Raw genomic sequence first — 27616 nt, 5'->3', positions numbered from 1 at the left:
CCATGACATTGTCTTTTTATGATCAAGGCCCTCAACCGACTGATAGCCTTGTGATAGAGAGTTCGCTTCCAGGGTGGGATGTCTTGGGTTCTAACCCCGGCCGAGTCATGCCAGAGACTATAAAAGTGTGAATCTATCCTTTCTGCGTAGCGTTCAGCATGAGAATAGGATTGATATCTTGGGGGGTTGTCTAGTTGAGCGATTGCTGTGCTTGCACGACTTTCGTAGCTTAATTAGGAGCTTTAAATGCGCTAGGAACCCTTTTTGAAGGACCCTCGTTGATAGTAGTACCAATAGGAACTGAAGAGGCTATCCTGGGTAAGTAATTTCAATAATAATAATAATAATGGTTATCTGGTTGTGCAATTTTTAATGCTTGCGTGACCTACGTAAGCTACATAGCTTTGTGGGACATTTACTGAAGCACTGTTTCCAGTAAAAAATATTCATACCAATAACGGTGACAGAAAATGAAACACTATTAATTAACTACAGGTATAAAATTGGCTTGCGACAAATAAAAAGTCATTGTTTTTATTCTGGGAACCTCAGCCCTCGTAATACTCAAATTGTCTTGTTTATCTTTTGTAATAGCCAAAATATACTGCACAAAATACGCAGTAAAGCAGTGGATGGATTAATCGAGACCAACGATCAATATTTTGTGCATTGAAGCGTCCTGATTCCAAATTTTTCGGAATTTTTTTTTCTTGGATTGGTTGTACATTTATTGTGTTTCCGTTTTCGACATTTGGCTTGAATGTTTTGTTTACAATGCCTGATTTTTTGCTCTCCTCCTCTGTTGATTTTTGCTAAAATATAATCAAGTTGAATCTTAGTTAGCAATAACGTTAATTCTTTTTCAATGACATTAACTCAAGTATGAGTAGGAATACAAGTGGACGATCTTAAATGTATCGAGATATGATTACTTTTGTCAACAGTAGCGTTGCTGCTCTCTTTTTCCGAAAAAATACAATTCTTTCAAAAAATAAAACGCTCATGAACATGTGTATGCATATTACCTGAGTTTGAGTTTTTCTTATCTCTAAAGCCAGTACAACTAAATACTCCACAACAGCAAGCAACACAAACAAAATGTTGATCAACAAAAACAACTGCATAGCTGTTACATATTCAACTTTCACAATCTGCTCCGTAACACTTTGCAGTATGACAACATTGATCAATAAAGTAGTGACAATGAGTGCTACACGAGCTGGAACAGCAGATGGTGGGATCCAGAAGGAACCAAAGTTGAACACCATCAGCACAACAGTGGGAGCGTACATACGATAAAAATAAAACGCGAACGTTCTGTGCACGACAAATGTTAGCAGTAAATTGTTGTAATTCTCTGTAACATCTAAATAGAAATAAACAATTTCTTGCATATCAACTTAAATTTTAAAGCTCCAAAGAACTAAGATCGTGGTGCTTATTGATATAATTGAAGCTGCATAAAACATATTTCATAAAAATGATATCTTGCCAATTCTATGTTGGCCAAAAGAAGGTATTGTCTAATACTGTTCTTTGATAAGCAGTTTAAAAGACGCAATTAAGTTGAGCGCTTAATTCATGCGCAAAAGAGCATCAGGAAGAGCGTCTTTCAACGCTATGTGACGGCTGGGAAATGTCCATTATTTAATTTTTTAACTTTTCATTCAACACTGGTATATCAAAAAAAATCAAATTAAATCAAATATAACATACCGTAATAAAACAAGCAATTCTCTGAATTTTTACTACCAACAACACAGGAAACAAAATATCGAGATGAGGATACTTACTATTTATAAAGTAACTTTTCAAAGAACTTGTAAATTCGATATTTTCAAGCACATATCCTTCAAGATCAGCGTTTTCTTTGATAATTGGAGTTTCATGCCATAAAAGTTCCATATCTTTTGACTTGTAACTGACTGAAATTAAAAAATATCCCCATTGATATAATCTATGCAGATATACTTCATACACAGAGCTTCAAGCAAGAGACAATGTATGCTCTCATATGGTGTTTGTTGTTTAAAAAAAAGAGTATTTGCTTAAAAATGGTATAACGCGATTTGCATATATATGCAAAGGCAACATATCATCGGACGCATATGAAATGATAAACATGAAATGTTATAACGAGATATATTTCAAGATGAAAATGAAAAGAGCAAGAAAAACAGCTATCTCGTTCTTCGTTGAGGCTTACTCAGAAATACTTTACAACTAATTATGCCAGTACTGTGACTCACGACTTTTTCACGAACACAACAACTGTGTTATAAGATGAGAGGGTTGTAAGAAGAGCATAGGTAGCTAGACTTCTTCTGAATGTTTGTCAAAATGTGTCTCTGGATACTTACAGCTTTCCATCCTGAAAGGACATTTTTGCGTATCCATGGGGAATTCTTTAAGATCCATTGGGCATGAACAAATTGCTTTCATCCTATGACAGAACAAATATTACATGTGAAATGTAAACAAGAAAATCTCGCGACTTTACACTTTCGCCGAGTAGAATCTAGATATCTTAGCTAAGGTAAACGCAAGGCGATTATTAGGGAGTTGTCAGCAAATTAAATGCAACTTCTTTACTTTACATAAATGTCTATATTTATGGAAAGTAAAGAATATTCCGGACGTAAAAATCTGCAGGAAATGTGTTGTTCAGTGTATCACAGAATGCAGGACGATGCTAATAAAATATGCTGACAGTGCAAAAAGCTCTTACTGTGAGTATAAATAGTATAAACAGCTTTTTGATAGCTACCTTTGGGAAACATAAACATCTCCATTGGGACTTATTACGGTACGCACAGAAGTGTCGAAGCGTTCAATCTTCTTCGCGTTAGTTACAGCACCATCAGGAATCCAGATGAAATCAGCTGGTGGTTTTGTGTAAGTGATGCTTCCAATTGAGGTGTTAAATTCTAATCTAGGATCATTCCACCATGAACGATGATAATATCCCATCTCGTACGTCTAAAATATACACCATTTAAAGTAACTACAGAATACAGGAAAAGATTGGTTTCCACATCGTCCTGGAAAAATTTTGGCCATTTCTTTTGTTTAATTAAAATCACTAGAATACTTACAAAAGTTTTTTCGTTCACTGGACCAAGATACAATAGGTAAATTTGTGTTGTAACGCGAACTGTGTCCTCTGAAAACAAGAAAACTTCATAAAAAATTGTAATATTTTGATGCTGGATAATAGGAATTTATCTAAAGCCCGCAGCATATTTAAACGTGCCATTAAGTCTGCTCCGTTAGGATAAGTAAAGTACAACTGCGGCAAGGTAAGATAAATTTTTATGCTACCTGGCACAAAATGTCTGCTCTGCTGCATTTATTTTGTATTAGTTATAAACATTTTGTTTACCACCTGAAAAATACAGACCCTACTGATGTTCAGAAAGCGCAAGTGTCATAGCAACAAACGTCGGCACAATTGGTAACCAATATGTTAGTGACAACAGTACTTCTTATGTCAATAAAAGAATTTACAAAATGGTTACCAAATGTCATGCAAGAGTTGGCATAATGAAATCTTATAGAGATAAAAAACAATAAGTGTTCACGCAAATTTTACGCAATGCATAAAACGTGTTGCGTTTTAATTAGGTGTTTTTCAAAGCTTCCCAATTCTCTTCTAAATAAAACAGCAAAAAATTTGAAACCTCAAAAGAACAGAGCTTTTATTGAAGCCATAAGCTTCGAAAGTCTGAAGATATAAATAAAATTAACAGTTCTTTAAACGTTAACAGGTCTTTTTAACACTGTTAAACAGTGAAGTTAATTTAGGCTATTGCACATTTCGTACTGGAGCATGAAATAAAACTATTTCGTATTGCGATAGCTTACCTATTAAAAAGATTAAACAAAAGATGTTGGCGCCATTTATTCCCGCGAAATTTACTCACATGGAATCTCAATTTTGTTACTTTTTGATTGTAGCGGTTTAGGAACTACGGACAACTATTACGAAGTCGAGATACTTCGATCAAAGTAAATTGAATCACCTTAGCATTTAATCTGAATGTGTGTTTTTGTGTCATTACACGCTTGAATGAATTAAGGATATGAATTCTTGCGGCTATGATGCAGTTTTCCAACACTGTTTTTTCCGGGGGTTTTTTGTTGTTATTGAACTCATTAAAACATTTACGAAATTTATGAAATTCTACAAGAATCAAATTTAATTGTTTCTGAGATGAAAAGACGTAAATAAAATATATAACATTTAAGTGGGCACAAGGCCTTATTATAATGAAGTTATAATAAATTTGGAATGTCAAGATCTTTTCACACATTGTTGATGAGAAAAGAACGATTTAGGACCTGGAAAAGAGGTAGCTAGATGCTTATTGGAAGGAAAATTATAGATATCCTAATTAAATTTTTTTCCATTTCAATCACCAACAAATTATGTTGAAATTGCTATGTTATTAGATTATCAGTGCAACTACACGTATACTGTAGTTATTTAATAACCTTTCCATTCCCTCTTCTGGCAGTAGTTTATGTGGAACACTATTTCTTCACAGAGACGAACCAAAAGAAAACCAGTAACTTGAGTTTTCAACCCTACATAACGAAGGAGTAAACGGCAACTGGATAAAGAGTTTCTTAAAACCTTAGCAAACCATTACCTCTTTGGCACCTTGTGAATGAATATACCATCAAAATTTAAAGAAAAGAAGAATCACAAAAATGATAATTTTCGTTAAAAATTATTAAGGCTAAAATACACGGTAAGTTTAACCCTATTCGGTCCGGGGTTTTTCAAACATACTATGACCGGGGGGGGGGGGGGGCGGATTCCGCCCCCCCCTCAATAACTTTTCATACGGTTGTTCAAATTGAATCAAACTTGGCACACTTATAGTACGTCATAAAAGGAACAAAATGGCGCCAAGAAAAATTTGCTTGCGTCAGCACATTTTCTGTGACGTCATCAAAAGCTTGAAAATTGTTAAAAATGCCACTATCTGCTTAAAATATAATTACTTTTGTTCTAGAGCGAATTTTTACATTCTGTTTGAAGTTTCTGAAAGCTAAATAAAAGTTATTTAACATATCTTCCGGTTTTTAAATGGATTGGATAAAAAATTGCCAAAAATTGCCCGAAAATCCGTTTTTTCCCGATTTTCGGGTAAAATCCAACAAAATCGGGAAATCGGATTAGTCACGTGTTCAAATTATTCAAAATGATTCTTCTTGATGAAACAAAATTGTGTTGCAACTTTCAAGTCCTAAGAATAATCCTAACAGGAGTTATTATATTTTTTCCCATTATAAGGATTTCATAGAGATTTTTAGGGGTAGTTTCGAGTAATGGCCAATATCAAAGCCTCTGAAAGGTATTGGACCTAAAAAATTAGCATGCAGGTGTCTAATAGATAAATGTTGAAACTTAGTAAGTATCATAGCCATATAACAAAGCAATCAGGAGTTATTAAAAAAAAACCGTCAGGGGGGGCGGAATCCGCCCCCCCCCCGGACCGAATAGGGTTAACATACCGTTTAAATGTAGGATAAAAAAACTTACCGTGTAAACAGCAAAGATGTAAAACTTTTTTTGGTTTTATAAGTTTTTTTAAAAGTTAGACATATTCAACTTTTGCTAAGTTTTTTTTCTATTGAAATTAACAAAATGACAGGTATAGTACCTGCAACTAATCTTGTAAGTTTTTTATTTTACACCTGAACGGTCCGTTTAAACTTAGCGTGTATTTTAGCCTTAGCCTTAAAACTTGTATCTTGGAGGAAAGAATATATATTCTTTCCTCCAAGCTTGTATTCACGATAAAGCAAAATCGTTAAAACTACATCGCATTTTTTTATTTGTAGCTTTAAGATACTTTCGTTGATGCCAAAAAATTTTCTTATTTACATTTTCTAATTACTCCTTGCTGCTATATTAGCCTATTTATTAAATGAAATAACACATTAATTCATCAAAAGATATAAAAACACCTACCGTGAAGTCTGGGACGAATTCTTTTGTCATATGTTCCAGCTGCTATCTTCGTATCGATTACGTGAAAGTTCTGGGCTACTGAATGTTGGATCAAACCAAAGGAAAAACATATCGCAGTTAACAATAAATGCATTTGTTTGGCTTTGATGAATTTAACGTAGACGAGTAAGTAGCTACAATTAAGCACGGCGGTGAAGAACCAAGCTATTCAGCAATATTCTAAGAATAATAAAATTCTAGAAACTTTATTTAAGGTAAATAGATATTCACTAAATTTACCACAGTCTAACCTAATCTTTACAATCACAAACAAACAACCATACGTTTGCTAACGCGACTAAGAAAACTACTATGTCCTCTTTCGCATATAATTACATAGACAATTAGCAATATATTAAACATTGCATTGTCTAATAATTTCCTATTGTCACACCCTCGCAAGATTATTATTAAAGTTTGCAAATACGTCAATTGGAACTTGTTTTATTTAATTCAGGTAAATAGAGTTTGATGAAAAGACTTACAGTAACTGCACGAAAAAACAGTGTTGAAATTTCCGTATATACATGCATATGTAAATGCATTAGTCAGAACCTGATACGAACGTTTATTTCATTGAACTGGTATATGAATGTATATATAAATACATTATTTACACTGACATACAACCTGATGCAAACGTTCATTAAAATCACCAGTTATATGAATACATATGTACATTAGACACACTGGATGATAGTCAACCTGATACAAACAATTTATTTTTCTGACACAATAGGTGAAAACAAATATATGAATGCATTAATCACACTGATTGTTGTTTTGCTTACATTATGCCAAGATTTTTTTATATTTATTCTCAGCCTTACTTTTTCACTGTGTCAGTATCGTCTATAACTTCAATTCTTCATAAAAAAGACTGCTGCCGCAAGACACTAGGATTTACAATTAACGGTCTATGTTTTTTATTGGTCTGTGGTGCATTTCGCTGACAACCGCCTTATATATTCTCGTTTTGTTAGAAAGACTGCACAAAACGCTGCGCAATGGTATCGAAAATAACAATGAGAATAGAGCAACTGTATAAAGGCTAACATATTTGCACTCGGCATGGAGCGCTAACGTTAAACGAAATATTTATTTGTTTACATTTACTTTTTAATATATAAACATATTTAACTTAAGTATAAAAATTCAAAACGGTATTTATTATCCTAAACGAATGAATGTTAATGAAGTTCTCTTTTGCATTTTTTGCGGCTTTTTTACTTTCACAAAATTTAATTTAAAATATTGCGATTTTTGCCCTAAATCGAAAAAGATAAGCCCCGCCAAAATTTTTTTAATAGGTTTAACTGCAAAAGTGTATTCCCCCAAATGATATTGGAAAGTGAATTCTTGCGAAGTTCTATTTATTTCGAATTTCCTGTAGGGAATAAAAAAACTTATTGTTGCAGGATTCGCATAATAATTGTAACCAAATCTTTAAAGCAATTCAAAATGATGTGTTGTTTTATTATTGATGTGACATTTTATGGTAACTCTACACGTTATTCCAAAACACAAAACAACACCCAAATTTAAAAAATTTGAATCTTAAAAATTTGAAATGATCATTCGCAAAAAGAATATATACGGGTCCATTCGCAAAAGCTATCTCCCTTGATTTCTCAAACTTTTTGACTCGCGAAAGTTTGTTATTTTAAAGTTAGTTATAACGATCGCAAATAAAACAGCTTGCGAAAGAAAGCTGTAACAACGCGAATAGAGCTATCTTATCAACTGATTAAATTTTAAATTAGCAACGACAATATAGTAAAAATGAACCGCACTGTTTCTTGTTCGTTATTTCTCTACAGAAGAAAATATAAAGAGTAATTACTTCACTTTCGTCAGGTGCCCGCTAAAAATAGAGAGAAAAAAATTGTAAAAATGTGCGTGTAAATTGGAGTAGCCACTAACTCCTTGTGCGGTTGTAGAAAATTTCATATAAGGCGGTGAGCAAGATTCAGCTACTGAAACAAAATCTGGCTGTTAATCAGATGTCCCGATTTTGAAGTGCACGTTAATTAGAGAGACTGCTTTATGAGCTAATAATTGCATGAAGTGTAGAGGGAAGCTGATGCTATCATATTCCTAATTTTTAAATAATAGTGCGATATGTTCGCTTTTATAAACTACTAATTAAAATTAATTTTTAATTTCACTCTTTACAATGTAATTACTACTGCTAATTTATCTGCAATACAACTCGTGTAAACACTAAAGAATTTTGACGAGTTCTGAAGTATTTCAACTAATGCTTAAGTGGTTACAAATGCTGAAAAAGCTCATAACATGAAACTGATAGTAAAGGTAACGTAAATAAGTAAAAAACAATGAGAAAACAACAACAACAACAACAACAACAACAACAACAACAGCAACAATAACAACAACAATAACATCGACAACAATAACAACAACAACTGCAATAACAATAACAATAACAATAACAGCACCATCAGAATCAGCTTCAACAGAAACAACAAATGGAGTAAGTAATTAATAACAAATAAGTATACTTATGCTTTTATAATCTTGGAGCCGTGAGATAAAATAGAGAGATGAAGAAGTGAGTCACACATTGTCATGGTTACTCGTGAAATGCACACTGACAATAAAATATAAGCTTTCCTTTTTTTGTTTATAAATAGAAAAGGAAGTATCCTGCAAACTATTTTAATTGGTGTATTTATGCAACATATATCTATTTTAAAATTACTGCAGGCGACTTTTTAAACCGTTTTAATAATAACACAATACAGGACAGAGTACTTATATATTTTACTTTAATACCAGTGAATACAATGCTGTGTCTCTGTTATAAGAAAATATCTATAATTTAAACTTTGTGTCTCAAAAATACTTGTTTTCGAAGGTCAGCACCAAAAAAAATGACCTTCATTAGCATTCATTTTTATGGTAGATATAAGGCTGGCTGGCTTTAATGTTTACTTTAAGTGTCGCACCAATTCTTTTTTTCATAAACTAAATATTGGAATGTCAATTCAAAAATTTCGAGACTCGACTCGAAACTTGTATTCTTTGTACTTTTATGTGATCTTAATATTCTAATAGTTGATTCATCAGTGAGGAAGAAAGAAGTCTTCTGTCGCCATTATCAGCTACCATCTTGGACGCACAAACAGAACAGCCAGCATTATAATATAGACTAGCCGAGGGAATCGACGTCGAAACGCCGGGTTAAGTCACTAATAATCAAACGTTCTTAAAAAATAATTTTATAACTGAATGAACTGTTTTAAATAATAAAGTGAGGCCCACTGTTTTCTCATTCTGTTTCGCGTGTTGCATTTTTAGAAGACTTGCAAAGTGGGAAAAGCCATTTGTTATCTCCACTCAAACTTTCTGGTAGTAAATTCTGTCAGTGACGCTTGAATGGAGTATTTTAACCTTAATTTGAGAGTTAACGAAGTAATTTGTGCAATGCGACCGAAAGCAAGTGCTGTATGTGGTTTTAGTGCTGATAATAAAATAAAACATAGTTATGATAAAAAGTGAAGGGATAAAAAGTACGCCCAAGAAATAACCAAAAACTTCAAGTGCAACTTGTTGAAAGTAATTATTGAAAGAACCTTGTATTATAAGTATGGCGTTACCCAATGCTCTTAGAAAAAAGCAAGCATCAAGTGAGACTTTTGGAGAGAATAACTGGCGGAAAATACTTGAAAGTGATTAAGCGAACGGCGATACAAAATGGTAGCCAGCCAAAATAATCGAGTATTAGCAATAGATTGGGTTTAACATGGCTTATGGCGATGTTAATTAGGATAATCAATGAGTGCTGTCAATTTATAATAAATTTCCAATTAGTAGCAAAATAAAGAATACCTACTGGGGTTGATTTTATGACTTTATAAAAACACTTGTCGGTGTCATGTCAATATCTTACTTATGCCTCAGAGAATAACGTGCACCCAAAATGTGTGAGACAGAACATATCATTTTCATGCATAAGGTTCAATCTGAATCCTTTTAAGTCCTTGGCATACTGAATAACCAGGCGTGTATTATAAGCTGAACCTTTACAGCAGGAAACTGAACAGTGTGGTGAGGCCAGAAGAGTTTTTCACGAAAGATCATATTTGACTACTACTTCACCCATTTGCCTTAAAGTTGCAGTTGCAATGTCTGACAATAAGACACGGACCAGCCTTGCCTATTTAGTGATAATAATGTCCTTTCACTGTGTTAATTTAAGTATTCTATACAATTCTTTTAAAAACAGGGCTTTTAATATGAAGAAAATTTCATATGATCTTATTACATGACGACATCAAACAATGGAACTTGACTCTTAAAAATAACAAATCAAGTTATGCATGTATTTTAAAAAAATACTGCATCTGCAATCTAAACAATGTTTTTTTTACATCTAGGCCTGCATTGCAAAAGCATCGTTGCTGTGTGCGGGATGCTCTCATGCAAACAGAACTATGTGCGTAGCTTATTACATGACAGCATACAATGTAAACACTCAATAAGGTTTCGGAGAACGTCTTTACAAATGTACAGTGTTTCTGGCATGTGAGTGAGTAGCTAATAACATACAGTTTGAAGTTATTTATGCATGATGCTACTCTTTAAGTAGGTATTAAAAAGGAATTAACGATTAGCTTGCTGATCCCAGTTGCAAGATAGCTAACATAACCAAGTTACAAGCCCGCAATATTTTGGAGTACAACATGCGAAAAATTGTATTGGTATTCTATGCAAACTCTGTAAGGAACTAAAAAGCCAGGTTAAGAAAGTAAATATTCCACAACTCAGCTTGACACCAAAACTTTTTTGAAGGGATGACATTTTTATAATTAGTCACCTTTATCATACATGACAAGACTTTTTGTTATTATTATATTTTCATTATCCAAAACATCAACTATGTATAATTATTAATAATTTTAATGTTTTTCATATAATAAAGCTATTATATGCTATAAAAATCATAAAGAAATACTAAAATTCGTTTTATATCACTTAAAAATGCTAAAAAAATCTACTACAAAGTTTACCACGTGAAAAAATTTATGGTGTATAACAATAAGAATTTCGAAAGTGGAATAATCTTATAATCTTCAAGCACGAGTTTAATTTGACATTGTTACCGTAAAAAAATTAACCGCCAGTTTCGCCAGACCTTGTCTGAATGGTGTAGCTGATGAGGAGAAAATTTGGTGTAGCAAAAATCTGGTAAGATTGGTGGATGTTTCCTAAAATACGCTAAATTAAGTCCATACTACATCCATGCCACATACAAAACAAAATTTACCTTCAAGAATGAAAAATGGATTGAATTAACAGGCTTTTGAATAGTATTAGTTGATTTTTTCGACAAATTTTTAATAATTACATATAAAATTTCCATCTTTTAGGAATCATGAGGCTCAAACTAAAAAGTATTATTCTTAAAAGAAATGTGTGTTATGCCATTTTGCATAAAGTTTAACTCCTGAAAATAAAACTAATTCACCTAACTGGGAACTTAAATCCACGCCAAATTATCTCTTCCCAAGGTGATAAACTGTGCTTGCTCATTATGTGCAAGAATGTTAATAAAAAACTACGCATTTTTTTTAAATGATACATACTTAGGCATATTTTAATGTCATATTCGGTCTAAATAGCTTATATAAAGCTTGGGTTTCGTTTTCACTTCATGTCATGTGCGCATCTTTCGCCAATTTTTTGTTCTTTCAGAACTGAAACAATCCTCTCAGAACCTATTCAAGACACGCGTAGTACATAACAAGAGATGGTTGAAATGACGGATTTACAATATTTTAATGCTGACGCTGCATCTAACCTCTATTGGTTCGTGTTTAAACAATATGTACCATTGTCTGTAAATTAGCATTGTTAAATTTTAAGTTAATTAACCACAGGCTGAAATTCACTAAGCTGAAATTCAGTGTATGAAAGCGCTTTTTATATCATTAATATATAGAAAGTGAAACGTAATTAAAGTGTTATAACTGGATTTTGTTGTCATTAAAAAAATTGTGAAAGTAAAATATATGAATTTATCAGACGAATTTTCATCAGATACACGCCGATATTATTTCTAATATGTACAACAACATTATCGTATTCTTGACAATTTCTCTTAACTTCAAGAAAACTGGTAAGTTCAAAATTATCTTATACATAATTAGATGGTTCTTTTTTGTTCTTGCAGTCCGGGGTTTTAAAACTACAAATAGATATGGGTTGTGTTTTCTTCAAATAGTACGTAACAGTTTGTCTTAATATTTCTAGCTCGTGTTATGTGCCTAATTTACAACCATGTATATAATGTTTCTTTAAAAAAACAACAATCGTTTTTGGCAAGCTGAAACAGAATACTGTCTTTGCAGCTATTTCGAGCTGGAATATATCTTGACATTAAATATACTGATATTAGACAAATCCCTTGTCTTGTTTCATCTCTGTTAACCATTTACCAGCGGTGTTCCCATGTCACATGTACCATTACATAAAATTGAAATTAAAATTTAATCATCAAGAGGGTCCGTCAGTTAAAGGGGCTACGAAACGATTCAAAAATCCCTGCACATTCTAAAGAATGGCGTGTAATAAACAGACCAATGAAAAGTTTAGTGTGCAAGAAATTACATCACATAGACGTCTAGAGACAACCTATTTATGAATAATTAATTTTTTATGAAGAATCTACTATTTTTTATTTTTTATTTTTTAAAAAATATTTTTTTATTTAGTACGGTCTGTTAAGTGTAATAAGTATCAGTAAATCGAAAGTTTATTTTGACGAGGGAACAGAGACAACACGAGAAGCTGTATTTGGCGAAGAAGTTATTAATACCTCTAAAAAGGTTTTAAAATATTTGCTGTTGTTTCAACTGGTTTCATATGCAATAAACTTGTATGTTTCTATGCAAAAATAAGAAAAAGATTCCTAGATAGCTGGTTTAAAAAGTTTATTTTATTAGAAAACTTGAGTTAAAAGCAAGGTGAGTGCTTATATAGAATATATTGCGGATATCCAATATATGTGGGAAACTTTTTCTATCATTTTCAGTTATATCTTAATGCCCAATATTTAAGATGATTTAACTTGTTGTTTTTGTCCTCATTGATCATAAACCTTGTTACCGCCATCACCTGAAGTCCCTTAAGGTAAAATTTACCGTAATTGTGTACATTTGAGTGAAATGTGTAAAAAACACGTTTCTTTGTCTTCTTTTATATTCCATCCTGATCCTACTATGCATGCTAAGAAGATTACATCATCTAAACAGAATCTGATAGCTAGATTACGATCAATCATCTCATTTTATACTTTCAGAGTCATGTCAGCAATCTTTTTAATTGCACATGTCACTTTTAATAAAAATTATTGAGCAGAAAAAATAAATTCTTTTAAACCTTTTTAGTCTAAACGATTTTATTTCTAAAATACTTCGAGGTTTTTTGACATACGTAATTCTAAACAATTGTAAGGAATTTTATATAATTTAAACAAAATGTACTCCATATTTTCAAAATATTGTTTTAAAATTCCCTTACCCTGAGCTTTATGAATACTCCCGGCCTAGTTCTTGATCATCAGGCATATCTGCAGCTACTTCATGTAGTATTACTCGCATTAATCTTACCAGCATCAGAAGTGTCATTATGAAGCTTTGGAAATAAATCTGACAGTGTGTCAGCTGAATCCCTCCAGGACGCCTTTGTTGTTATGCTCCTCGATTAACTAGCCTTCTACAATTGGTTTAGATGTTGTTATTAAAGCGGAAGAAGAATGATTACATCCTTGGTTATCATTGTCATGTCTTATTCCTAAGGCCTGCTGGGATTTCCGCAACTAAGGTCTTCTGAAAGTCTGCCCTACTAAGGGGTGGTACATTATTAGGTTGATAATTTCGGCTAGATGAATGTTGCCAAGCTGGAGATGAAGCTTGGCTAGCTTTATTACTATGAGAATTTTTAAGCGTATAATTTGTACCAATAATAGCTGGTGAAGTACCACAAAAACTGGGGTGAGTCTAGTTGAGAGATAGATAGCTATATTTTTACTAATGTAATGGTAACATTTTAACGTGCATTCACTTTCCTGGTTTCGGTTAAAGAAGATTTCTAGACCATTCGGTTGATGTTGAATACCTTACAAAGCTACGGCAGCCGACAGAGAAAGTCAATGAATTTTTAATTATTTTTTCCTTTTAAGTACAAATTTATAACAAATTAAGTCGACTAAAGAAGCACTAACCAGTCAATTTATTTTGTTAACTTTGTTAGATTTTTTCAGCATTAATTTTTATACTTTAATGGTACAATAGACGTTCGTTAATTCGAATGCCACTTAATTCGAACTTTCCGTTATTTCAAACAAATTACTAAGCCCCCTTGAGTTTGGTTTAATAAAGTCTTTTCGCTAATTCGAACAATTTTTTAGTCTTAAGGCTACATTATGCTCGATAATTCGACCTTTAGTGCATCGATAAATAAAATCTTATGGGAAAATTAAAAAAACCTTTTCATTTTTATTCATTTTTATTGCACCAATGGTGGACAAAATTTCTTTCAATTCATCGATTTAATTGACATTTCCAATAAAACGAAGTTTACAAGGAATTTGGAGGCCTTGCCCATCTCCAAGCAAACAACGTTAAAAGATTTTTATAAAAAGTTGTAGTAAAGTTGTAATAAAGTTATATTAGCATAAAACCTTTAAATGTTTATTAAATTTCTTGTTTTTTCTGAACTTCTGATAATACAAACATTCGTTAATTCGAACAAATAATTTAGTCCCTAACGTGTTCGAATTAACGAACGTCTACTGTAGTTGGATTTTTCACGGGTTATACGACTAGTCTTATGTTATTTTAACTATTTATTTAAACCCGTGGAATAAACCACTAATTATCTTTTTAAAATTTATTTATGATTTATATCACAGTGTTGTTGTTAATTTCAATAAAAAAGTACGAACAATGAATTAAAGCTTTTGAATAAAATAGACAATAATAATAACAACGTTAATTGCCTGTGACCTGCACAATAATTTATAACAAAGCACTCGTCACGGTAAAGTTATATTACCATGCAATTAAATTCTTAACTAATGAAATGACTTTATTTTATCACATGATTTTTTCTAGACAATTGCAATTGTAAACAAAACGTCATTAAAATACGGAACATTTTTATAGAAGATATATTATAGACGCTTTTAAAGAAAATTAAAAAAAATATAATTCGCCTGTTACAGACACACAGATAGACACACTCTTTGTATTAAATGATTGTTTTTATTGTTATTTTGTTCAAAAGTTTTAATTCATTGTTCATACTTTTTTTTTAAAATTGACAACAATGAAGCCATGTTTGTGTTTTACAGGTCTTTGCTGACGTCAACAAAATTTTTAATCCCTTTTATCTCCTCAGGCGTTCGTCGAAGAAATATGATCCTGTACATTATTTTGATCAACGTCTTAACCTCCACTTATTACATGCAGCAAATAAACTAAATTTTGCCAATTTTTTTTTAAAAAAACTCTAAAACAAACTATTTTTTCATTGTCGTTCTGCCTAAGTGGATTTTTTCACGGGCTTTATCGACTAGTATATAATAATACAAAAACTGTCTACCCGTCTGTAAACGGCAAACTCCACTAGTCTTGTATAATAACACAATTAGTGTATTTGTGTGTCTGTAACAGGCAAAGGTTGATGTGGTCATCTTCCTTTGATATAGCCGAGAAAAAATATGTCTTATTTGGCAACTGCCTAGTCGTTTTGTTTGAGGCCAAATAAATTGGAAGCGGGTGGAAATAACGGACGTCATCTCCTGCTTTTGTAGGACCAAATTCCTAAAACTAAGTCTACCCGCCTGTTTCAGAACAGACGGGTTGATGAAGTCATCAAAACCCTTTAAACCTTAATATCCCTTTAACAGTTTGCCAAATGCAAACAATCCTATACATTTTCTTGGTCAAAAAATGTTCAAAAAAAATAATTGTTTATTGATAGGTCCTTGCTCATCAAAATTTACGTGACAGTTCCCTTGTACGTTGTTCTCCTGCCTAAGTGGATTTTACAACAGGATTTAAATTATTGCTAGTAAAGTAATAATTTCCTGGATGCGGGGATCTGTGACAGATAAAGTGGAAAACACTTGTCTGAAAAGCACATGTCTGGAAGCCAAATGGACACTTGGCACTAACATTAACATCTAAAATACTAATACTCTCTGTCTATCCGCATGTCTGTGAGTTTGGTAAAGCGAAATATATTTTTTTAAATTCTCCTTAGCAAAGTCATCTCTTTTAAATTTGTTCTGTCGTTTACAAAGCTTGATGTTATTACATCAGTTTAACGTCAATAACACCACACTAGTCGATAAACTCGTGGATACATCTACTTAGCCAGAAGAACAATGAAAAAGATGCATCATTTGAATTTTGTATTGAAACGCTAATAACAAAAAGGTGTAGGATTATGTGGTTTTGATAAACAGTAAAAAATATGTCAGGGTATACAATTTGTACTGGTGTCAGCAATGACAAACAAGGAAAAACATTTTTTTTAAAAAATATTTATTAGCTCTATAGTGCGGAGCTTGAAACACTGAGATTAAATGGCTTAATGGTTTTTTGATGACGTCATCAATCCGTCTGTTCTGAACCAGGTGCGTTCACAAATCTTTAGAGAGTTGGTCGCAATTTAGGTTGTCCCTAGTTACCCACGTAAGAGATAACGTCAATTATTTCCACCCGTTTCCGAGGTATCTGTTCTCAAAAGTGCAATGTAATGGCTTCACTAATCATAATTAAGTCACTGACGTCAAGCGAACCCAATAACGTCAACAAATTGCTTATTTGTCGGCAAAAAATAAGACGGAAAAACATTCAATATTAAGGTCCAGGGGCGTAAGTGGATATCTTTTGCACAGGGCGCATACTGTTTGACCTCTTCTTAACGTAACGACCCACAATTACAGAATTTTGATTGACAATAACGCTAATTGGCATATATTTTTTGCCTTCTTGCCTTCTCAAATGGTAAAAGCGAGCTATCAGAAACCTTAGTCTTCCTGGTTCTTAAAGCCAGCACCCCTTCCCTCAACTCCGTAACCGACAAAGTAGAGTTAAGACGCTTTATATGCATTATTGATCTTTCTTTATTCTTAGAATTGTCAAACGTATTCATTTCCAAGGAAAACGGAAAGGACGAAGACAAATGTGGACGGTATTCAATTTCAGCATGCAAATCCTTAGTATATGCTATTACTCGAAGCGCAGAAGTTCCCGGGACAGGAGATTTGACCATTCAAATAGACGGTGGAAACAATGTACATGATCCCTCTATATATGAAGTTAATACGAGCTTTCAAGTTGATAGGAATTTAACGCTAAAAAGTACTGGAAAAGTTTGCCCTACCATTATCATTCCTAATTATCATGTTATGTCACAGCAGTATATTTTTAATTGCAAGGAAAAATATACCATAAAAGTAGATAATATTCGGTTTTACAATGCTCCGTTGGCTTATATCCAGTCTGATATGACTATTAAGCTACAAAATTCCGTTGTTGAAAGTTCATTTAGTTTTGTACAGCAACTACAACTGGCCAAAAAAAGTTACTTAAACATGGTGATTACTAACTGCAGCTTTAATAACTCCAAATTGGATCTGATATCTACAGAGTTAACTATTGTTAACAGTTTCATAAATGGTACATCAGTTATCAGAGCCTCAAAAATTGCAAAATGTAATATATCAAATTGCGTTTTCAAGAATACAAAAGTGCTCCTTGCATGCAAAGCGATACTTTTAAGGGATCAAGTAGTCAGTATATCCACGAGCAGATTTATTAACACTCACAAATTTCAAAATGCAATTCGTAACTCTGGCTGCTTGAAAGTTGGTGTCATATTATCATACTTTCAAGGTCACAAGCACACAGCGTTAGCACTTAGTGATATTTTTTCAGTAACTGTAGATCGTTCGCATTTTCAAAATAATGAAGGCTTCAATGGAGGTGCTCTGGTGGTTAAAAAAAGCCAAGGAGAAATTACACAATGCATTTTTTTTAATAACTCAGCAAGAAATGGAGGAGCAGTTTATTTTATGGATGGTATAGCTGGTTTACTAATAAAAGATTCAAGATTTATTTTAAATTCAGCTATTAAGTTAGGTGGAAGTATTTATAGCAGTGAAACCGGAAAGAGGACTGATGCGCAGCTTACTCTCTATAATGTCACTTTACGAGGTGAACCAACATTTCCAACGGTTTCTGGTACTTTAATTTACTCAACAACTGTTACAATTCTTCGCAAAGTCAGCATGAATATCTTGTTGATGTCACGAGATTGGTCAATGACAGATGGATTCTCGTGTAACATGAAGTGCATTAACAGTATCGCATTTCAAGAGCAAAATTTTACATATGTCTGCCCGATAAATCATAACGCGTTAACAGTACTCTATGGTAATTTAAAACGACTTGTAGCTCTTCGTTGCCTTAGATGCAAGACAACCACTTATTCGATAAATACCGGAATGCTTCAAATCCGAAATCGTATACCAGGAAAATCCACAATATCTAAAAATGTTAATATTTGTCAACAGTGTCCCTCTGGAGGAAATTGTAACAATGGGATAACCAGTCGTGGTAATTTTTTTGGCTACCCATCACCGGATAAAAGCATAGTATCGTTTATACCTTGTCCCCATTCATATTGCTGCTCCCCACAAAATGTTAAGTGTGTATCGTACAATACTTGCAATAAGAATAGACAAGGTGTTTTATGTGGATCATGTAAAACTGATTACCGAGTGAACTACTTTGATGAAAGTTGTGTTCTTAAAAGGGATTGCAAGAAACACACGTTTTGGTTACTCTATTTGTTCTGCGTCATCTTGTATATGGGAGGACTGTTTTATTACAAAAAGGTGTTCTTGTATGTCTTAAAACATGTTACATATGCCAGAAAGAAGACATATGATCTTGACAATTTAACGGAACGATTGATTGATAAAGATGAAAGCAATAGTTTTGATTATAAGGAAGAAGCAGATAATATTGTTGCTATTTCTTCAGTGATAGATCATGAACCTTCCAAAACCACTATGTGTCTCAGAGAAGTTAATATGGCAATGAATATTTCAGGAGTGAAAACTATTTTGTTTTTCTTTTATCAAGTTGAAATTTTGTTGCGAATTGACCAAAACTATCACCAAGAAAAAACATTTCTGGCGATTGTTAAAAAAGCCATTTCTTCTACGTTCAATTTCCAAATCATTTCAGTAACGTTATCAAGATTGTGTCCGAGTGAAGTTCTCACAAGACTTGGTAAGGAATTTATTAAGGCATCGACAATTCCAGCAGCAATGGTTCTTTTTGTTTTTGCCTTTGTCGCAAGAAAAATCTATTTAGCATGGAGAACAAAAAAGAGAGAGGTTAAAGAGTTGCACAAATGCCACACAGGCTTTCAAGTGAAGATCAAATCATCGCTTATCCATCTTACTTTGCTAGGTTACACTGAAATTTCAGCATTCTGCTTAAGAATGATGAATTGTGTCACTATAAACGACACACATCATTTGTACATACAAGGTGATGTTGTCTGTTATTCATGGTGGCAATATCTTATCATGGTGTTCTTTTCCATCTGGATTGTCCCATTTCCGTTATCAACCTATCTCTCGGAAAAAATGCTGGCTGAGGCTAATATAACGAATAACCAATTCTTCATCTGCTTCGCATTTCCTCCATATACAATCTACTGTTACGTGGCGGGGACACAAATCATTCCTGACTCAATGGAAAATCATTCATGCAATGAAAGGAAAGAGAGAGAGAAACTTATTGATCTTTTTCAGGGACCATATCGACAAAAGAAAACTAACCTTCATTCAATTAATTGGGAAGTCATTGTCTTATTCCGGCGACTTATTCTCTCTGTTCTATGTGTATGCATAGTCAACCCGGTTTTAAAAACGTTTTTTACATTTCCGATGCTTCTGTTATTTCTGTTGCATCATTGGTATAAACAGCCTTATTTCAACAAATCATTAAACCGTTTGGAAACCGGGTCGCTTTCAGCTCTACTGCTCTTCAACGTCTTCGATTTAATCTGGGCTCTGGATTACATGTATAATCTTACAAATCTGGCAGGATTCAAATTAATCAACCCTATTTGCGCGTGGGTGAGAGATGTGATTCTTGTGACACCTCCATTGGTAATTGTACTTATTTTACTATCAGCGATAGTGAAGAAGCTCATTCCTATTATCACATCATGTTTGAGAAAGAAGTTCAACTAACAAATTGTAGCATATGTACATAGCAGGTTTCTTTCCTCTCTACAATCATAGACAAAATTAATGAAACAAAGGCAGTTTTTTCTCACATTTCACACTCTGATATAGAAACAACCAATATGATCACATGTGGCAGCTGATTTTAAAATTAGTCATGCTGGTTCATTGTGTTTTGTCCATAATTGTGATACTTTTTATACTTGCTTTGTATCTTAACTATTTAAAATACTATCTTTATTAAAAATTTTGCCTTGTAAGACAGCAGATTCGCTCTTTTAACTTAAATATAGTGAAGAATTGCGTCAATGGTACAACAAAACCACAAAATCATTTGTTCAGTGTGCATTGTTCATCATTCTCAAATAACTCAAGGGAAAGAAACTTGAGCAAAAGCCTTTAAAATTAAATTGCGATAGAAAATTTGAAAACAATAAAATAAAAATCTGATTCGCGAAATTAACTTGCTGCCAATATTACGAAAACTTCTGTCATTTATGGCAAAACACAGATAAAGTATTTAATTCTTTTCTGGTATGTAGTTTATAAAATAGTGTGTAGTATAATTCTATTTAGTATTTTTAAAAGTATGTATTATCAGTAAAACCGTTACGTTGACGTTAAAGGGGATACGGAACGGCTGTTGGTTTTGGAATTTAGTGACTGACACGAAAGTTGAACTTTCTATCTTCTCCAGCCTTGGACATGTTTTCCTCCAGAATGAGCCTTGCTGAAATATTTCTTTGTAATATACCTTTCGAAAAGGAATATTGAACCCGCGAGCAAAGTGCGCTGGTCTGTTCATTGCGCAAAACGCGTTTTCCAGGTTTTTAATATGTGCGCGGGATATACGGAATGTGAGCATTTTAACCGGTTCGTAGCCCCTTTAAGGAAATAAAATAACTACAAATGAAAAAGTTTCGAAAATTTTTTTTTTTTTTTTCTCTTATCCATACATCTCGATAGAGTGGACCTTTTCTTGTTAGTTGACTTGCAACAATAACTTAACTGCCGAATACACTAGCTAAACAGTGAATCTATTCATAACATTTGAATATGATGAAGTTTATATATGTCTCACACTAATGTTGTTATTAATTTTGTCAAAAAGAAATGCATATAATAAAGAAGAAATGGATACCGAAGCTTTTTTAAGAACGATTGGCTTGAATGATTGCAGATAAACAATTAATGTTAATTGAAAGTGATTGAATTTTTTTTTTTTTACATTCTGATAGATAAATTTTTAAAATTTTCTCTGACGAGTCCAACACGGTCATAGTGGCACTTCTAAAATATAGCCTCTCAACTTTAATTCCTGTATCAAAAGCCTTCAGGAAGATTGAGAAAAACAAGGAAAAAACTCTAATGAAGTGTTTTTGGTGATTCAGGTTTGTTCTTTGATATTATATCTATTCCTATTATTATGTCTTTTCCTGCGCATAATTACTAAAAATCATTGATTTTCGCGTTATGACTAGTTATGAAAGTTTGAGAAAATTCGTTTATTGAATGGCGTTAATTCTGGTAGAGAGAGAATTCGTTTATTGAATGGCGTTAATTCTGGGGGATAGTAAAAACTATAAGAAAATAAATTAATAAGTAATGTATGATTTTTATCTACGGTGAAAGTAGAAAATATATAGTCAACTTCCCTTAGGTTTTGGATCAGAACAACTTACACAATCACATTAAAGGTATTACGTGGCTACATAAGAACTAAGAATGACTCAACTACATTGTCAGAGGATTGTTTAAAAATACTTTACCACGGAATGCTCCTATTCACGACAACGCCAATTACAAGGGAATCTTCTGAGAATTTCCTCTAGGAAAAGGTCAAATTGACACACTAAAGAGATCTATCAACGTCAAGAAACAGTTAAGGAACTTTCCTCTCTCAAGGACTGAGCTGATTCAATTTTTTTGTCAAATTTTGAAGTGCTTGGGGAAGCGTAAAAAAAGGGCCGCAAAGGAATCTAAAGAGCTTTAGTTTCTATTTGTCTTTATCCACAATGATCGGTCCTTTATTTTAGCTACACAAATTCTCTACACAAATTTTCCCTCTGTTGAAAAATTGGAATAAAATATTTCATAGACGCATGATTAATTAGACATGTCTGATTAATCATGCCATCATTTTTTTCTGTATAATTTTTTAAGTGCGTAGTAGTGGCACTGGACTATTACATCCGGTAAAATTATTTAATTCTTCACGACGGTTTAATTTAAAGAGGAATTGTTTAAGCTAAATTTTGTTGGTCAATCATAATAGTATTATAGCTATAAAACGTGCCCGGAGTGTGAAAATACAAAAATATAGATATATTGTCTAAAAATAACTTTTATGTGAATTATGTGGGAAAGGGTTACTGGCACCTTAAAAAATGCAAAATATTTGCTCATAGTCAGCTTCCTACCTAACAAGATATTTTAAACTTTGGAGCTGTAAATTTATGTCTTAAAGATGATTTTAATGTTTTGTATATAATATTTTGTATAAAAAGTTGACTTTGTCTAAAGCAGACACCATTGGTGCAAAAAATCTGTCCGTTTTAGACAGATGTCCGCTTTATAAAGAGCGTTCCTAAAATTTATTTATTTGATGAATATTTGCCGAAATTTGTACTTTCTTCGTTCCCGTATGTGCACCTTTATCTTTTCTCGGGCAACAACAGGCAGAAGAAACAAAAGCGAACATTTATCAAGTTAAGGAAGTGTTTTCTTTATAAAATCATCTTAAAGTTGTTACAAAAAGGATGCCTTGACAAAAAAGGCTGTAATTTCAATGTCTTTAATTGTCTTTGTTATGGTTGAAAGCATCGATGACGACGCACCTTTGCATCTAATCAAGTATTGTGATTATTTTGGAACAAGTAGTATTTTCTTTTCTTTGTTCGTTTTATTTGTTAATTAAGGGAAAAAATATATTAAATGTAAAAAAATGTATGAAAAGATTTTAGAACAAAAAAAAGTGTCCGTTTTAGTACTATCAGCTTTATGACCTGTCTGCTTTATAAAAATTTTGGCTAAATTGGAGAGTAAATCATTTTGTTTCAAGAGTTTGTATCCGCCTTCAACACATGTCTGCTTAATACCACGTCCGCTTTAGACAGACTGTGTTTCACTGTATTCTAATGTATTTCACTGTATTCTACTGTATTTCAATGTATTACACTATATTCTACTGTGGTTCACTGCATTTCAATATATTCCAATGTGTTTCACTGTAATTCATATATTCCACTGTAATTCACTATATTCCACTTTATTTCACTGTATTTCACTGCATTTCAATGTATTCCACTGTATTCCACTGTATTTCACTGCATTTCAATGTATTCCAATGTATTTCACTGTAATTATATATTCCACTGTATTTCACTGTATTCCACTGTATTCCACTGTATTCCACTGTATTCCACTGTATTCCACTGTATTTCACTGCATTTCAATGTATTTCACTGTATTTCACTGTAATTCATATATTCCACTGTATTTCACTGTATTCCACTGTATTCCACTGTATTCCACTGTATTCCACTGTATTTCACTGCATTTCAATGTATTTCACTGTATTTCACTGTAATTCATATATTCCACTGTATTTCACTGTATTCCACTGTATTCCACTGTATTCCACTGTATTTCACTGCATTTCAATGTATTCCAATGTATTTCACTGTAATTATATATTCCACTGTATTTCACTGTATTCCACTGTATTCCACTGTATTCCACTGTATTCCAATGTATTCAAATGTATTATATTGTGTTCCACTGTATTTCACTCTATCAATCTCACTATTCTTGTAATTAGTCATGTGTTTGGGTAGACAGCATTTGTTCTGAAAAGTCGGATTATCTTTGAACGAATCCTTGACAGTCTGAAATAGTATATAAAAGGATCCAACAGTGGATTTAACAGCAAGATGCTGATCATGCTTGGCTCTATATAGCTTTTTAAAAAAATTGAGTGTCCAAAAAAACTGACATAAATATTGTAACAGCTGAGTGGTAAAAAACACAAAATAAATGTAATCAAGATTTTTATTCCATTTCTTGACGATTTCTTCTTTGCTCTTAAGATATCAATTTGGGTTGAACTACTGTCTGATACACTTCTGCACATCCTTTGAAGCTCCAGATATATTTTTATATGCATAAGTGAAATTATTACACACGAAATAAAGCCGACAAAGCTTGTAACGATCTTGTAAATACAACACTGTTGGGACATTTCATTTGTTGCTGCCTTTACTATAATGCTAAATATCCAAAGGCAAGATACGGCGAGAAAGGTACGTTTATTTGTTACATGACTTTCGTAAAAAAATGGACAAACAATAGAAGCATACACATCAGTGTTAATGCAAATTATGGTATACAGTGACATTGCGGTTAATAGACTTCCACTTATAAAACCAACTTTCCATAGAACAAAATTAACTTCTGATTGATGCATGGCCATTATCCACATTGTACACCAAGCTGGTGTGAAGATCATACCAGATAGTAAATCACTAACTGACAAAAAAATGTACATAATATCAGTTGGGAAAAAGTTCCTTGGAAATTTTAATGTTGAAATTAAATATATTGCATTAAATATTATTGTTAACAAACTGGTTGCAATTCCATATAGCACAATCATTGAATAAAAGTATAGATTTATATTGATAATAGCTGACTGAGTGGTGCAACACAAATTTAACGAAAAAGATTAGTTACTCGGATTAAAACCTTTTCTCTAAACGTACACTTTGTGAATTCTTCGTTTCCCTCGTGCTAAACTTAGAATTAATCATTTTGCAGCTGCTACATTTTAATTTCATCTTTGTTAAAAGCAGCTAACACAAACATTGAATGTTACTTTTCAATGAAAATAAATTTAATTCATTGAGTTAATTGGAAATATTTACACAGAAAAAAAATAAATGCTACTGACTTTATATGTTAGTTATCATATTCATTTTCTTCTTTTCTTATTGCGTAGAATGTTATATGTTTTTTGAAATAGAACAAGAAGCCCATTGGCATAAAACCATTAGAACTACACAGTCAACAAGGGCCTCGCTTCTTTTGAAGTATTCTCAGCTTGATTTCGTAACGTCGAAATTTCTTAATCTCGTAACTTTATAAACAATAAATGTCGCAATAAATGTCGAGAATTCAGCAATAAAAGTTGCATTTTTTTAAAACTACTTTCTACCCTATCGTTGATTTGCTTTAAAAATGTCGCAAATTTAAATAATACAAGTTCAATAATTAATAATGCAGTTTTGAAGTTTCTACAATAATTGTGACATTCTCCTTTTAGTGTACCTATTACCTAACACTGTTTTAGTCTTTTTCAACAATTTTGTATATCCCATTTATTTAAACTTGGGTTAAAGCGATAGAGAAAAACACGAGCCAAATATTTCCAAAGTTCAGCACTCCCTTTGTCTGTGTTCTGCATTTGTTGAAACTTTCTTAAAGTCTAGCGATCTGCCACTGAACCAACTTTCACACATAGTTTCACTGATCAAAACAATAATTCTATCGATTCTTTTATAGATGAAGTGGCAATGTCTGACTTTTTAACGAGTAAATCAACAGGGTTGCTTCACATAGCACTATTGGTAGTTTGTTATTCACGTCAAAAAGAAAAAGAATTCGGAATTATATTATTACTAGTCGATAAGGCCCGTGGAAAATAAATAGAGAATAATGGAAGAAATACCTATGTTTTAGGTTATTTGCTGACGTCAGCAGTAGGGATACAAAAATCATTTGTTAAAAATTAGAGGTTGGGAGGTTTAGCAAAGTAAAATTTTTGCTGCGGTCAACCAAAATTACAAAAAATAATTCTTTAGAAATTTGTACACCCGTTGCCATCATCGTATAGATCTTGAAACGCTAATCAAGAGAATTTATAGGATTCCGAAACGGATTTGGGGACCCAGGTCAGGAAAACCTACCCAATTTGGTCTAAAGTGGTCCTTAGTTACCCACGCGGTGAAAAAGACTGACGTCACCCCCTCGTTTTCAAGTTATTTGGCCTCAAAGTTTTAAGTGCAAACGCATTGGAGAAATCTACTTAAGCAGAAGGACAATGAAAAAATAGGTTCTTTTAGATGTTTTGCTGACATCGGAAGTGCAGATCCCCCAAAAAAATTTTCGAGGTTGAAATGCTGATTAAATTAATGAAAAGGATCATATGTTTTCAAAGAACGCCTATAGAGATACTAGGGCTTAAAAAATTTGCTGATGTCAGCAATAACCCACCAAAACACAAATTATTTATTTTAGAAATTTGTATATATGTTAGCTTTGGCGTATAGATCTTGAAACGCTGATCAAGAAAATGTATAATATCATGTACTTTTGATAAACGGTTGCAGAGATATTAGGATTTAAAGATTTTTCAATGAAGTCACCAACCCGTCCATTTTGAAACGAATTTGGAGACACAGGTTAGGAAAAATTACCCAAATTGGTCCTAGGTGGTCCCTAGTTACACACGCGGTGAAAAATCATTAACGTTATCGCCTCGTTTCCAAGTTATTTAGCCTGAAAGTTTTAAGTGCACTGTGATGGCTTCATTAATTTAATGAATGATATTGACGTTAAAGTAGTGTTATTTTCGTCGCGCCGTAACGTCAAAAAGTTTAACATATTAGGCATGCATTTTTCGGCAACATCAAAGGAAAATGAACACATCCACTTTGCTTGTTACAGACACACAGACACACTCACTCTCCGTATTATTATAAGAGAAATAAAAATCAGTCTTGCAGAGTTAACTGTTTTTTGTCATCAACGAGTCCACCCGCATGCGAATTGCTGAACTAGCGCGTGTTAAGCGTACCCGATAACTACTGCACTATGGAATCAGCCAAAGAGAGATACGATGTTTTTTTGAAGTACCTTAAAATTACTTTTTCGTTGTATTAGAAGAAGATTTGGTGGTGTAGCGGTTATCACGTCCGTTTCACACTCGCAGGGTTGCCGGTTTCAGTTCAAATGGAATCGTTGTTGAGTATCTAGTTTTGTATTAGGCCTTAAGCATGCGATGTATCTTTATAAGCGATTATTTTTTTATTAAAAGCCGTGCATTGTGTAAGTACCGAATTAATCCAAAGTGCTGCCTACTGCTCTGACCAGGAACAATATGCTTCTTCAATGATATATTTAAGAGAAAATTCGTTTTGATGCTGTTTCGCTAAAAACTAAAGAGGTCAGGTGCAATTATTAAAAAGACAAGGTGCTTGCACTTCAAGCCCAAGCTAGAGTTTGCAGTT

General features: G+C 32.9%; 2 protein-coding genes across 3 annotated transcripts; one reads left to right on the top strand and one right to left on the bottom strand.

Annotated features, from left to right (window-relative positions):
• Window positions 1-429: 429 nt before the first annotated feature.
• On the bottom strand, window positions 430-8590 carry LOC130649013 (glycine receptor subunit alpha-2-like). 2 transcript variants are annotated; one of them, XM_057455198.1, is made up of 8 exons: window positions 8548-8590; window positions 5984-6202; window positions 3096-3163; window positions 2768-2979; window positions 2361-2443; window positions 1794-1925; window positions 1026-1366; window positions 430-812 (listed from the first exon to the last, which is right to left on the bottom strand). In XM_057455198.1, the coding sequence occupies exons 2-8, from the start codon at window positions 6114-6116 to the stop codon at window positions 579-581; spliced, it is 1203 nt and encodes a 400-aa protein (XP_057311181.1). In that variant the 5' UTR covers window positions 6117-6202; window positions 8548-8590; the 3' UTR covers window positions 430-578. The 2 variants fall into 2 exon arrangements, with proteins under 2 accessions (XP_057311181.1, XP_057311180.1); XM_057455197.1 differs by lacking the exon at window positions 8548-8590 and adding an exon at window positions 6307-6330.
• Window positions 8040-21749, top strand: LOC130649012 (uncharacterized). Its single transcript, XM_057455195.1, has 3 exons — window positions 8040-8519; window positions 11744-12167; window positions 17197-21749. Exons 2-3 carry the CDS (start codon window positions 12113-12115, stop codon window positions 20334-20336), a joined length of 3195 nt encoding a protein of 1064 aa, XP_057311178.1. The 5' UTR covers window positions 8040-8519; window positions 11744-12112; the 3' UTR covers window positions 20337-21749.
• Window positions 21750-27616: the final 5867 nt, after the last annotated feature.

The sequence above is a fragment of the Hydractinia symbiolongicarpus genome, chromosome 7 (assembly GCF_029227915.1).
Source record: "Hydractinia symbiolongicarpus strain clone_291-10 chromosome 7, HSymV2.1, whole genome shotgun sequence".
Classification (NCBI taxonomy): Eukaryota; Metazoa; Cnidaria; class Hydrozoa; order Anthoathecata; family Hydractiniidae; genus Hydractinia; species Hydractinia symbiolongicarpus.
The sequence above is the reverse complement of the archived record's forward strand: the minus strand, read 5'-3'. Positions and strand labels throughout refer to the sequence as shown.

Excerpts from the sequence above, each read along its gene's own strand:
- LOC130649013 (XM_057455198.1), bottom strand. The coding sequence starts at position 6,116 with ATGCATTTATTGTTAACTGCGATATGTTTTTCCTTTGGTTTGATCCAA. Across the intron at positions 3,164-5,983 it reads AATTCGTCCCAGACTTCACG|AGGACACAGTTCGCGTTACA; the intron begins GTAGGTGTTTTT and ends TCTTGTTTTCAG. Across the intron at positions 2,980-3,095 it reads CAGTGAACGAAAAAACTTTT|ACGTACGAGATGGGATATTA; the intron begins GTAAGTATTCTA and ends TGTATATTTTAG.
- LOC130649012 (XM_057455195.1), top strand. The coding sequence starts at position 12,113 with ATGTACAACAACATTATCGTATTCTTGACAATTTCTCTTAACTTCAAG. Across the intron at positions 12,168-17,196 it reads TCTTAACTTCAAGAAAACTG|AATTGTCAAACGTATTCATT; the intron begins GTAAGTTCAAAA and ends CTTTATTCTTAG.